The sequence below is a fragment of the Staurois parvus genome, unplaced genomic scaffold (genome assembly GCF_062004578.1).
Source record: "Staurois parvus isolate SC_StPar_1 unplaced genomic scaffold, SC_StPar_1.0 ptg000191l, whole genome shotgun sequence".
In the NCBI taxonomy this organism is placed as follows: domain Eukaryota; kingdom Metazoa; phylum Chordata; class Amphibia; order Anura; family Ranidae; genus Staurois; species Staurois parvus.
The window spans coordinates 5,952,787-5,965,999 of record NW_028317987.1 but is presented as its reverse complement, the minus strand read 5'-3'; the positions used below and the strand labels follow the sequence as shown (position 1 = coordinate 5,965,999).

General features: G+C 37.4%; 2 protein-coding genes across 2 annotated transcripts in view; both read left to right on the top strand.

Moving 5' to 3' along the window:
• LOC149461922 (uncharacterized) overlaps positions 1 to 3,950 on the top strand; it is a 117,456-nt gene extending 113,506 nt beyond the window's left edge. Inside the window, exon 6 of the mRNA XM_089677752.1 lies at positions 1,892 to 3,950. Within this exon, the coding sequence (XP_089533878.1) occupies positions 1,892 to 2,788 (897 nt within the window). The 3' untranslated portion in view covers positions 2,789 to 3,950. The remainder of the gene's footprint in view (positions 1 to 1,891) is intronic.
• Positions 3,951 to 4,085: 135 nt separating this feature from the next.
• Positions 4,086 to 12,949, top strand: LOC149461921 (uncharacterized). The gene is made up of 2 exons (XM_089677657.1): positions 4,086 to 4,253; positions 9,390 to 12,949. Exon 2 carries the CDS (start codon positions 9,392 to 9,394, stop codon positions 12,107 to 12,109), a length of 2,718 nt encoding a protein of 905 aa, XP_089533783.1. The 5' UTR covers positions 4,086 to 4,253; positions 9,390 to 9,391; the 3' UTR covers positions 12,110 to 12,949.
• Positions 12,950 to 13,213: the final 264 nt, after the last annotated feature.

The following is a 13,213-nucleotide window of genomic DNA, read 5'->3' as shown; positions in this document are numbered from 1 at the left end:
CAAGCCGAGTCAGATACCAGAAGAGTCACGAGAGTATACACAGAGCTGTAGCAAGACAAAGACACAAGACACAAGTGCAATGAGCATGTGAGGATCACAGACTTATATGTACTCAGCCACACTCCTCTGGGGGATGGACCTCAGAGACCTGAAGGCATAAAAGATTCCCACCATGCTCAGCAGAAATCCAAGATGGATGCCAGCACATGGAGTAACATAACCTCTGGGAAAAGGTAGGACCTTGACACCAGAGTAGGGCGGGGACTGGGTGATATCAGCCTGTAATTCCCTGGTCACTTTCCTGAGCTGTGTTCCCCGTCCTGTATTCCTGGATTTCTCTCGGATAATCTTCCTTCTCTGTGCTGCAGACACAATTTATGTATCTAGACTGGATTTATGGAGGTTCTGGGGATCAGATGGCAGAAAAATGTTTTTCAGCACAAGCGATACTAGACCTAGGCATCTGGGGTGTGTGTCTTGGGTGTCCTTCCCCATTCCCAGATCTAGTTATATCTCTGACAGAATATATCTCCCAGGGTTCCTTGCTCTGTGGTCTGCTGGCTGTGCCGGGTGGAGGGATATGTCTGTATAGTCTCAGACCCAAGTCACTGAGTGCAGTCTCAGGAGATGGGAGGCAGCGGTGTGGGATCTCTGCAACTTGTCTACTGTAAACATTTAAGCTTCCACTGATAACTGAATACCAATATTATGAGTCCTGACCCTTACACTGTATATTGTAAATTACATACTCCTGACCCCTGCACTATATACTCTATGTTGTACATTACATACTCCTGACCCCTGCACTATATACTCTATGTTGTACATTACATACTCCTGACCCCTGCACTATATACTCTATGTTGTACATTACATACCCCTGACCCCTGTACTATATACTCTATGTTGTACATCACATAGTCCTGACCCCTGCACTATATACTCTGTTGTACATTACATACCCCTGACCCCTGCACTATATACTCTATGTTGTACATCACATAGTCCTGACCCCTGCACTATATACTCTATGTTATACATTACATACTCCTGACCCCTGCACTATATACTCTGTTGTACATTACATACTCCTGACCCCTGCACTATATACTCTATGTTGTACATTACATATTCCTGACCCCTGCACTATATACTCTATGTTGTACATTCCATAGTCCTGACTTCTGCTCTCCCCCCTCCCCCCACTGCTATATATACACATAATATGGATTCTCTTTTGTTCCCCCCATTTCCTCCCAGCTGGACATTTTATATCGGATGATGTGATTGGAGCACAGACTTTTACATGGTGATAATAATGTGATAACATCCTCCAACTTTGGACCCTTAAACAGAAAGTGATAATGAGGGAGGAGTCAATACCCCAATGATGGTGGTCTTCAGGATCAGTCCAGTCTTCATCTTGGTTGTTCTCCCCTCATCCTCACTCTCTGACCTCTGGTGGGGCTCAGCCCCGCTGTTCTTCATGACTAAATCATGGACTAAATAAGGAAGTGAAGTACTTCTTGTGTTGGGAAGATGGCGATGAGTGATAGAGGGGGTGGGGACCCTCGTCCTATAATCCCCTCATCACTGTCCCTCCTATAAAAGACAGTTCTGGTTGTTTCCTCACTCTCTGACTAAGGTCCATGAATAAAGAAATGACCTGGTAGGAGATCAGAGGAGCCATTTCCTAGTTCCCTTGAGGGTGGAATTGTAAGCTCCTCAGAGACCAAGCTTCCTGATGTGGGCGGAGTCCTGGTTTGGGGGAACCAATCAGCTCCTGTCTAGTAATCCTCTTTGTCTTTGTATTTTAGTCCATGGCCGGGAGATGAGGAAAACCTCCGAGGATTGTCTCACTTTGTCTCCAGACTGGAAAGTAGAAGATGAGGACATCACACAGTATAGTCCAGGAGAAAACCCGGCTCCCTCCAATGTCCATCCGGCACCACCCAGTGTAGATGGACCATCGGATTCCTCGTATCCTGAGGAACCTCAGACTGTGCGGGACCGGGCCGGCCTTCCAACAGGGAAGAGCTTCTCCTGTACTGAGTGCGGGAAATGTTTCCGTTGTAAATCCTATCTTAATAGGCATCAAAGATCTCACACGGGAGAGAAGCCGTATTCCTGTCCTGAGTGCAAGAAATGTTTTTCAGTCAAGTCCAATCTTTACACACATCAGAGATCTCACACGGGGGAGAAGCCGTATTCCTGTATTGAGTGCGGGAAATGTTTTTCAAAAAAGTCTAATCTTAAAAAACATCAGAGGCTTCACACTGCTGAGAAACCATATTCCTGTCCTGAGTGCGGGAAAACATTTTCACAGAAGGTTCACCTTAGCACACATCAAAGACTGCACACAGGGGAGAAGCCATTTTCCTGTTCTGATTGTGGGAAAGGTTTTTTTCAAAAATCAGAGCTTGTTTCACATCAGAGATCTCATACGGGGGAGAAGCCATATTCTTGTCATGAGTGTGGGAAACGTTTTTCATGGAAGTCCAGTCTTTGCATACATCAGAGATCTCACACGGATAAGAAGCCATATTGCTGTCCTGAGTGCGGGAAATGTTTTTCAGTGAAGTACAACCTTTACAAACATCAGAGATCTCACACGGGAGAGAAGCCCTATTCCTGTCTTGAGAGCGGGAAATGTTTTTCACATATGTCTAACCTTTACATACATCAGAGATCTCACACAGGGGAAAAGCCATATCCTTGTCCTGAGTGCGGAAAATGTTTTTCACAGAAGTCCAATCTTTCCATCCATCAGAAATGTCACACGGGGTAAAAGCAACTTTCCTGTCCTGAGTGAGGGAAATGTTCCTCACTGAAGTCCTGTCTTCCTGTACATCAGGGGTCCCACACAACCCTAGAGGTGTATTAGTACCTTGAGTGCGGGAAATGTCTTCTAGATGAATGTTGCTGGACATCTCAGCTCTCATGTGGGGAAGAAGCACACCCTGATATACACCTCAGATATACTCCATGGCTGATCTTCATCATGGAAGAAACAGTGGATAAGGAGATCAGAGGCCCCCAAAGACATGGATGAAGTGTGGGACCGGGCTGGCCATTGATATCAGGAGAAGAATATAAATGGAGTGTGAAATGCTCTGTAATGATGGAGAACATTCCCCCGGCTCAGCAAATCTAATGATGTAATATTAATTTTTAATATCCAAACTTTAATTCGGTCTTTAGTAGTTTTTGAAATATATGCTGGCAGAATATACCCTCTTAATTGGATGTGAATGTGAGGTTTTGCATTTCAGTGGTCAGATGTGAATTATTTATGTCTGAGCCTAGGTAATCAGTAGAGGTTTAAAGTCATGTTTTCTTTTAAACTAGTCTATGTAATGTATACCATATTGTGAATTCTTATAATGAGTCTGAGAGTTTAAATTGTAGTCATAAATCATGGATTTTGACAGTTGTATGTAATATAAGAACTTCAGAAACCTTTTTCATAGTCTGTATGTCAATCATGATAATGACTTGGTGGTTTGAATGGGAACACATGTTTCTATTCAAACTGGGAGTGATTTTGGGAGTAGTTTAGAAGCCCGCGAATTTGAAACAAAGCTTAATGGGAGGACCTAATTTCTCATGCATTTTAAGTATGCAGTTTTCAAAGAACGTGGTTCAGAAGCTTCCCAGATACACTACACTTCACTTCATTCACTCACACACAGAGACATTCTTTTCACACACTCTTACTCAAAGCACGTGCTTGGACAAAGAACAAAAGAATAGCACATGGTCATTTCTTAAACTAGGCCAAGAAAACTTCTATCTAAGCTATGCAAAGGAACTACATTATTTCCTAATATCCAAGGCAATTTATTCTTTATTTTTATTTCATTTTAAGCTACATATATCTGAATTTACTGTTTTTTATTGACTTTGTATTTTTGGTGTGTGATCAAATAAAGTCACACTGCTTATACTGACCTGGCTTCCATAAGGATTTCTTCCCACAACCATCTACAAGAACCTAGAAATATTAATAGAGTTTTTTCATAACTCTGGAAATCTAACATTATTGGCGAGTGCCAGCCATTTGATTTTTCCACGTTTTTTTCAATTTATCCTCGCTTCTTCAGAGGGGATTGAGATGAACTATTTCTATTGATTAAGCTTCGGAAAGATTGCAGAACCTGGAACGGAAAACGTTGGTTGTGGAGATCTGAGGATTCAAGTGGTGACCAGAAAAGTCCCTGAGCCAGGACAAAAGAGGAAATTTACTACATTCGGTGAGTAGAAAAATGGAATTTATTGATTCATTAGCTAATGAAAGTAAATTGGAATTTCAAGGTTTAGCTAGCCATGCTTCTGATACTGGTTTATGGAAAGCTATGTATGATCAATGTATGCAGGCTAATGTTGATATTGATAGCTCTAGATTTACGTTTAATAAGATGAAAAGAAAATTGCGTAACATTATGAAGCTAGTTAGAGTTTTCAATTCTATGGTGTTTGAATTGCCAGAGAAAAATGTGGTTTGTGTTGTTAAGACAGATAGCAAAAATGTCTTACAGAGTACAGACATGCAGGATACTGTTGAATCCAATTGTGCAAACTGTGAAACTTTTTGTACCTATATTGAACATCTTGAGCAAGAAATGTAATCTCAAAATGTTGCAATATTAAAACATAAGCAAATAGCTGTGGTATCTAAGAAAAAACAATCAGAAACGGCCCAGGCCTCATATATCCCAGACTCACCCAGGGGTGATGAGGAAGGCAGTGAGACTAATGTACAGAGAGAGAAATTACTTGCTAGAGCATCTAAGTTGAAGTTACAGATTCAGGATCAGTTAATGAAAATATTGAAGGATATACCAGCATATAACATGAGAGAAAATTCATTCCATAATTCCGATGTTTTTGAGAATTTTTGTGATAGGTTTCAATTAACTGATGAGCAAAGAAATCGCATTTTTGGGTTGTGGATCCCCAGTTTTATGGCTCGTAGGTTAGTCAAGACTCCTTTCATGAATGAGGATGATATGGAAATTCATAGCAATGCTACTGATAGACTACGACAGTTATTACTGTTCACAACAGGAGAGGAGACACCTAGTTTGGAAATTTTAGACTCCTTAAGAGCTACTATTAATGATGATCCATTTGACTTTAGGATCAAATTTTCTAAGGCATACAGGATGATTTTTAATTTACAAGATGAGACCCCTGCTATGGTCAAGGATTTTGTAAAAAAATTTAAGTACCTTGATCCAGCATCTTTATTGATTGCTAATGAAAAGGATAATTTGGATGACGCTGCCTATATTATTGACAAAATTAGGAGACAATTAAAGCAAAATAATGTAAGACCAAAAATTGCTTTAATTGAGAATAATTATCCTAAGAATGACAGTCAGGATAAATTCAAGACAGGAAATGCTGCCCCCCGCAGGAATGACAGAGTAAGACAAGGGAATCAAAGACCACTCACTTGTTACTATTGTGCAAAACCAGGGCATTTGAAATGGCAGTGTAGGAAGTTTTTGAAAGACATTCAGATGAGAAATTTGGGTAAAGAAAATGGACTTATTTCTCCTGAACCGTCAGCTCCAATTCGTTCACAGGAAGTTAAGTCATCTTCACCCTACGCTCCTCTGATCAGAGAGATTAGTGAAATGTCAATTAGTAATGGAGGAAATGTGAACAACTCACATTCATCCAATACTTCAAGACAGCCACTATTACCTTCACCATGACTAACAAAAGAAAAGGAAGTTGAACTCCATTGTCTGGAATATGTAGCTCCAATTTTCTTGGACAAGTGTGGGCGCCCTTATGTAAAAGCTAAAATTAATGGACAAAAATCTTCAATTTTATTGGATTCAGGAGCCCAAATAAGTGTTTTAGGCATGAAAATACCAATTCCATCTAATGCAACAGTATGCACAGTTGTAGGTTTCAATGGAAAAGGTGATGTTCAAGCTAAAAAATGTAAAAATGTGTCTTTTGAAATACCAGGATGTTCGCAAACGGAAATAGACTTTTGGTATTGTCAAGGATCAGAGAACATCATTGGTGCTGATGTTTTGTCTCAAAGAGGGTGGATACTTGATTTAGCCAATGGCATTGTTTGGCAGGGCTCTGCTAATCGTAAGCCTATGGTTATTGACCCAGCAGATTATTGTGAAGTCGGTAGCATCTGTTTGACAGAAGCAATTGATGCTGACTATAAATGGCCAGATACTGGAGATAATCTAGAATTGAAACATTTAGTACAACTACACAAAAAACTGTGGAGTCAAGGTAAAAATGAAGCTGGACTGTTCAAAAATATTGAAGTTAATATTCAAGGCAAAGACCATCCCCCATTAAAACAATACAAGTTGCCGCCAGAATCTGATGAACCTGTATCAGTAATCATACAAGAATTTTTGGAACAGGGTATCATCAGGAAAGCTAATTCAGTTACTAATAATCCTTTGTGGGTAGTGGCAAAGCGTGATGACCCTAGTGCATATAGATTATTGATAGATCTAAGAATGCTAAACAAATACACTCCAAGTTGTACACCCATTGTGGCAGAAACTCCAGACATCATGTCACAAATAAATGCCAATGCGAAAGTGTTCTCTGTTCTTGACATTGCAAATGGATTTTTTAGTATTAAATTGGCTGAGAGTTGCCAATACAAGTTTTCATTTGTCCACAGAAATGTCCAGTATTGTCTCAAACGTCTTCCAAAAGGATATCATTCTGCTAAGTATATATTACATCAGGCATTAGCAAAAGTTTTGTCTAACTTTTCTAGACCTGATTGTTTAATACAATATGTGGATAATATCTTGCTTATGACGAATTCTGAAACTGAACACAGGACTCTCTTAGCAGAATTGTTTACACTTCTGCAAGATGAAGGTCTCAAGCTGAATACACGCAAAGTTCAGCTCATGAAAAATGAAGTAAAATTTCTTGGAGTTTTGATTGGTCCAGGAAAGAGACAGCCTTTACAGGAAAGAATTGAGTCTATTGCGTCACTTCCTGTACCAACAACATTCAAAGCACTGAGACAGTTTTTGGGTTTGGTAAATTTCTCTAGAGATTTTATCGAATCATTTGCAGAAAAAGCCAAACCATTGTATGATTTGTTGAAGTACAATGAGGAAAATGTATTTGGTCCCTGGACAGAAATACAGCAAAAAGCTTTTGAGATGTTGAAAAATGATTTGCAAACAGCTCCAGCTTTGGCTACTGTTGATAAGCAAGCACCATTTGCTTTGCAAGTGCATGCTTCAGAAACTGCAATCTCAGCTGTCTTGATTCAGAAACAGGGAGGAGTCTGGAGAAGTCTTGGATACTTCTCACGTCTGCTTACCCCAGTAGAGAAAGGTTTTGATGATTGTGTCAGACAACTTGTGGGAGTACATTATGCAGTAAAAGCAACAGAGCATATTGTAGGATTCAACAAAATTATTCTACAAACTCCACATAGCACTTTGAAGTTTCTTTTTGAGAAAAATGTTCCGGGAGTTTCCAACCAAAGATTTTCTCAATGGTTGTTGGCTCTATCACCTAAGCAAATACAGGTTGAACATAATGCCAAGTATGTCCTACCTCAGTTGATGGAATACAACGGGTTAGAACATGAATGTCTATGTGAAGTCCAAGAAACTTCCTCTCCTCTTTTCCGTAGAGAGGCAGAGAAAATTGATGAACCTGTATTTGTTGATGGTTCTAGATACTGTATGTCAGGTAATTATTACAGTGGATATTCAATTTGGTATCCAGAGCGTAATTATTCCATACAGCACAAATTGCCAGGACATTTTTCAGCTCAAAGGGCAGAACTTGAAGCAGTAAAAACTGTGTTGACATTAGACAAGGAAGAGAACAGAAGTCCATTAGTGATCTACAGTGACAGTTCATATGTTGTACGTTCCCTGACAGATTATTTACCAATTTGGAAACGTAGAGGTTTTGTAGATGCATCTAACAAAGTTCTAGTGCACAAAGAGACACTTGAATCAATTTTTAAGCTAGCAGAGGAAAATCCTATTGCCTATGCAATTGTAAAAATTCCATCTCATAGAAAGGACAATGATGAGATGAGTGTAGGCAATAGAACAGCTGATCTCTTAGCAAAGGAAGCAGCTTTACACGGAGTACCAGTGATTCAGTCTGAACCAGTCTCAGTTAATGTTGTTAGGAAGACAGACACACAGATTCCCTCCTTTGCAGAAGAACAGAAAAGGGATCCATCTCTTTCTGCTTCTCAGGTTGATCCAAAATTTCCCTTTATATGTGAATATGGAATTTTGTATCATGACTTAAACGGGTTTCTGCGTCCTGTTATACCGCAGCATCTACAGGTAGAATTTACAAAATACAATCACGAAAGCCTAGGTCACATAGGTAAACAAAGATTGCTTGAAATACTCAAGGAAAAATTTTACTGGGACAAAATGGAAGAAACAGTAGACAGTGTAGTTCAATCTTGTCTAATCTGTGCTCAAGTGAATCCTCGACCAAAGGGTCAAAAACCTCCATTACAAAGAACTCCTCCAGCAGATGGACCATGGTCCACATTACAACTAGACTATATAGGACCGTTACCTACAGGTAAAAATGGGTACAGGTATGCTTTAGTTGTAGTTGATGTTTTTTCAAAATGGATTGAAATCTTGCCTGTTCGCAAAGATGATGCATTAACAACTGCTAAAATGCTAATTAATCATGTTTTTCCAGTCTGGGGTATGCCAACAAACCTCAGTAGTGACAGAGGAACCCACTTCACAGGTAAAATAATGCAGGCAATGTGTAAAATCTTGGGTATACAACAGAGATTTCATGTGCCCTATCATCCACAATCTGCAGGTATTGTGGAAAGAATGATAGGACTGTCAAATCAAGGATTGCAAAAATGTTATTAGACAGAGGAAATACTTGGGTTGATGCTGTACCATTGGTTCTGATGAGTGTCAGAAGTACAACATCTTCTGCAACACAGTATTCTCCTTTTGAGTTAATGACAGGAAGGAAAATGCGTATTGTTTTTCCCCATGAACCGTTTTTGTCAACGCCGCAAAAAGAGGCAATAGAAAAAACAAAGTGGTTACAGATGTTGCAAGACAATCTGAACACTATTTTACCACATGCAGCTACTCGCATGCAAAAAATGGTTCCTCCACATTCTTCTAAGTTCGAAAAAGGAGGACAAGTAATGGTAAAAACTTTCAGAAAAACTGGACCATGGCAAAGCAATTGGGAAGGTCCATTTGATATTTTGGATGTTCAAGGAGTAATGGTACAAGTGCAAAGACCTCTTAATTCAGTAAAAAATGCGCGCAGACAACAAACAATGTGGGTGCACAGTGACCAATGCAAATTGTTTATACCGAGATAATGATACTGCATTTCTTTTGCAGACATGGATTTCAATAATCCGGAAGAAACAAAGCATCGCAGATTCCAAAGAAAAATAAACATTACAACAAAAGAACATAAGGAAAATCAAAGCAGTAGAAAGAAAAGACTTATTACAGGATTGATCTTTTTCTTAGTGACAATGACAATATTAGTAATCTACAACATAAACTTTTCCAGCAATGCAGAAGTTAACAAGACTGAAGCCCTACATAAGAAAGACACTACACTTATTAGGAACAAAAGATTTTTTCCTAAAGACAGTAACATTAATACAGCTGAAGACTTGCTAGGATATATGTGCATAGGTTATGGGAGAACTTGTTGTTCGGAATTGTATTTCGTTCATAATAATGATATTGAAGTTAGAGCTAAAATAGAGTCTAAATCAAAATTTGTTAAAATGCAAGGATTTTATAGGATCAATAACGAAACTAGTAACTTTGAATGTAATTTATCCGATATGGGATACTGGTTAATAGTTTTAAAGGGAAATGAACCTACAATTTGGTCAGGAGATATTTCCATAGACATGTTAAATACTGGAAATATAGGAAGTTCTAAAACAGATATTTGGTATCAATTACAAAGTTATTCACACTTTCTTGATCCTGAACATTTGAATATAAATGGTAATGAAAAAGAGGACATAGTGAAAATATGGGATTTCCAAATGACAAGAGCTTTGGTTCAAACTAAAGTCAAAGTAATTGTTACTGTGGTAGATTTGATTGTCCCAGAGATAAAAATATCTCCTCAATCATTAAGACTTGTAGAAGGAAAGGATAATCTGAATTTGATGTGTAATATACAAATACACCTACCTCAAAATTCATTATTAACTTGGAAAAGGAATGGTGAATTTTTGGGAAGTTTTCTTCATGATAAAACTGATGTTATCCATAAAAGTATTTTTGGTAATTTGAACTGGGATAATGATAACTTTGTGTATCATCAAAATACTATATCTATTAATGATACAGGTATATATGAATGCTGCATATCAATAGAAAATTATCCAAAGAAATGTGTAAATACAAATGTAATTGTACTATCCCCTAAAAGAACACAGTGTACGGATAAGAAATTTATTCCAGCCAGTCCCTTCCAAATTAACCATTTCCAGACCAGACGTCTGTTGAGAGAAGGAAAGTTTGTTATTATAGTGTGGAACTTTAACATTTCAGAATGGAAAATCTCAACAAGGTTTCCACAATGTAAAGAACATCTGGTTAACATGGAATTAGGTATTGAAAGATGGTTTGGTACTGATATTAGGAATCCTCACAGGAATAAACGTGGTATAGTTGAAGGTATTTTAGGAGGAATAGGTACTATTGGTAGTATTACAAATAGCATGGACATTAGTACACTAAAGTCTGATCTCGAGACAGCCGGTTTAGTGGGAAGCAATAGTATTAAAGTACAAAGAAACTTGAATCAAATATTGGAAAATATGGTGATTAAAACAGCCAATATTATGGGTCCATCTATATTACACTTAGAGAATATTACTCTTAATTTAATGTCAAGTGAACAGCATTCCCATATAGCCAGAGCATGTTTAGAAATTCAGATGGAATATTCCACAAATTTTAAAATAATAGCTCAAGCTTTTCAAAGTGGAATAACTCCTATAGGTATTGTACAAAATTTACCAAGAGAGTATGTATATGCCATAAACCATACTGATCTGTGGGTAAATAAGTGGATTGGATGTTATCAGAACATATGTTATAGTTCTTCAATGATTCCTGTAGCAGGAAAAGAACAAATGTTGGTTCCAATCACTGTCTTGGGATTACCAGTTAGCAACACACAGTTACTATATTATCATCTGCAATATACAGATTTTGCATTTACTGATAATAATTTTGAGTTAGAACAATTAGATCTGTCTTCATGTTTACAATTTCAGTCTAAAGTGATTTGTCTACCTAATCAAGACAAAGGTATATTTCATTCTTGTTACCATAACCATACTCTATGTTCAGCAAGGATAGAAAAGGTTAAAACCACTTCTGAGTTAATCTCAATTGTAGATAAAAAGAAAGTTTGTTTTCAAGTTATGTCTGACTCAGAAAGGGTTCAATCCTTCTTCTCTTCTTGTACACATACAGAAAACTTAAGTCGAGGTTTGTTCTGTATAGAAGGAGATATTTCAGCAATAAGTGTTAATGGGATGAGAATGAATTTAACAAACATGCTTATGAAAAATATAAGTGCTCTTCCCATACAGTACAATATATCTCAAGTGGATGAATTCCCATGGAGAGATTGGGCAAATGTTATTCAAAAAGATGAAGGTTTACTGATAGCTTTATCAGATGAACTCCAAAAAGCAGAAATATTATTTAAACATGAACAAGGGAGTTTAAAAGATATAGAACATGAATGGTCTCAATTTTCAGGTCATTCTTGGTGGTCAAAATTTAAACGTACTGTATCAATGTTGGGAAAAACTTCAATTGCATCTGCAGCAGGAAATATTTTATTACATCCTGTAATAATTATTTTTATTATTATCATATTATGTATTATATTTAAATTATGTTTGATGTGTAAAATGAACAGTTTCTATAAGCAAATTAGAAGTGAAATTAGGAAAGGAGATAATCTATTACAAGATATACTTCAGAGAAAAATACTTTCTGGTTATGCTGACTCAGTTACAAATAATGATACATTTGAGATTACTAAATCAAAACCTGAGTGTTTGTGATATAAATGATGTGTGCTTGTTATAAATTAATATGAATTTCAGAGGGGAATGTAATATTAATTTTTAATATCCAAACTTTAATTCGGTCTTTAGTAGTTTTTGAAATATATGCTGGCAGAATATACCCTCTTAATTGGATGTGAATGTGAGGTTTTGCATTTCAGTGGTCAGATGTGAATTATTTGTGTTTGAGCTAAAGGTAATCAGTAGAGGTTTAAAGTCATGTTGTTTTTTAAAATACTCATGTAATGTATACCATATTGTGAATTCTTATAATGAGTCTGAGAGTTTAAATTGTAGTCATAAATCATGGATTTAGACAGTTGTATGTAACATAAGAACTTCAGAAACCTTTTTCATAGTCTGCATGTCAATCATGATAATGACTTGGTGGTTTGAATGGGAACACATGTTTCTATTCAAACTGGGAGTGATTTTGGGAGTAGTTTAGAAGCCCGTGAATTTGAAACAAAGCTTAATGGGAGGACCTAATTTCTCATGCATTTTAAGTATGCAGCTTTTCAAAGAACGAGGCAGAAGCTTCTCAGATACACTACACTTCACTTCATTCACTCACACACAGAGACATTCTTTTTACACACTCTTACTCAAAGCACATGCTTGGACAAAGAACAAAAGAATAGCACATGGTCATTTCTTAAACTAGGCCAAAAACTTCTATCTAAGCTATGCAAAGGAACTACATTATTTCCTAATATCCAAGGCAATTTATTCTTTATTTTTATTTCATTTTAAGCTACATATATCTGAATTTACTGTTTTTTATTGACTTTGTATTTTTGGTGTGTGATCAAATAAAGTCACACTGCTCATACTGAACTGGCTTCCATAAGGATTTCTTCCCACAACCATCTACAAGAACCTAGAAATATTAATAGAGTTTTTTCATAACTCTGGAAATCTAACAGGGACTGAACCTTAGTGACTCTGGTTCTCACAAGTCCTTGCAGATGATCAAACACAAAATACCGTACAATGACAATGGTGGGACTGAACCTTAGTGACTCTGGTTCTCACAGGACCTCGCAGATGATCAAACACAAGATACCGTACAATGACAATGGTGGACTAAACCTTAGTGAC

Bases quoted from the DNA above. Each gene is read 5' to 3' on its own strand.
- LOC149461921 (XM_089677657.1), top strand. From the start codon at position 9,392: ATGGATTTCAATAATCCGGAAGAAACAAAGCATCGCAGATTCCAAAGA.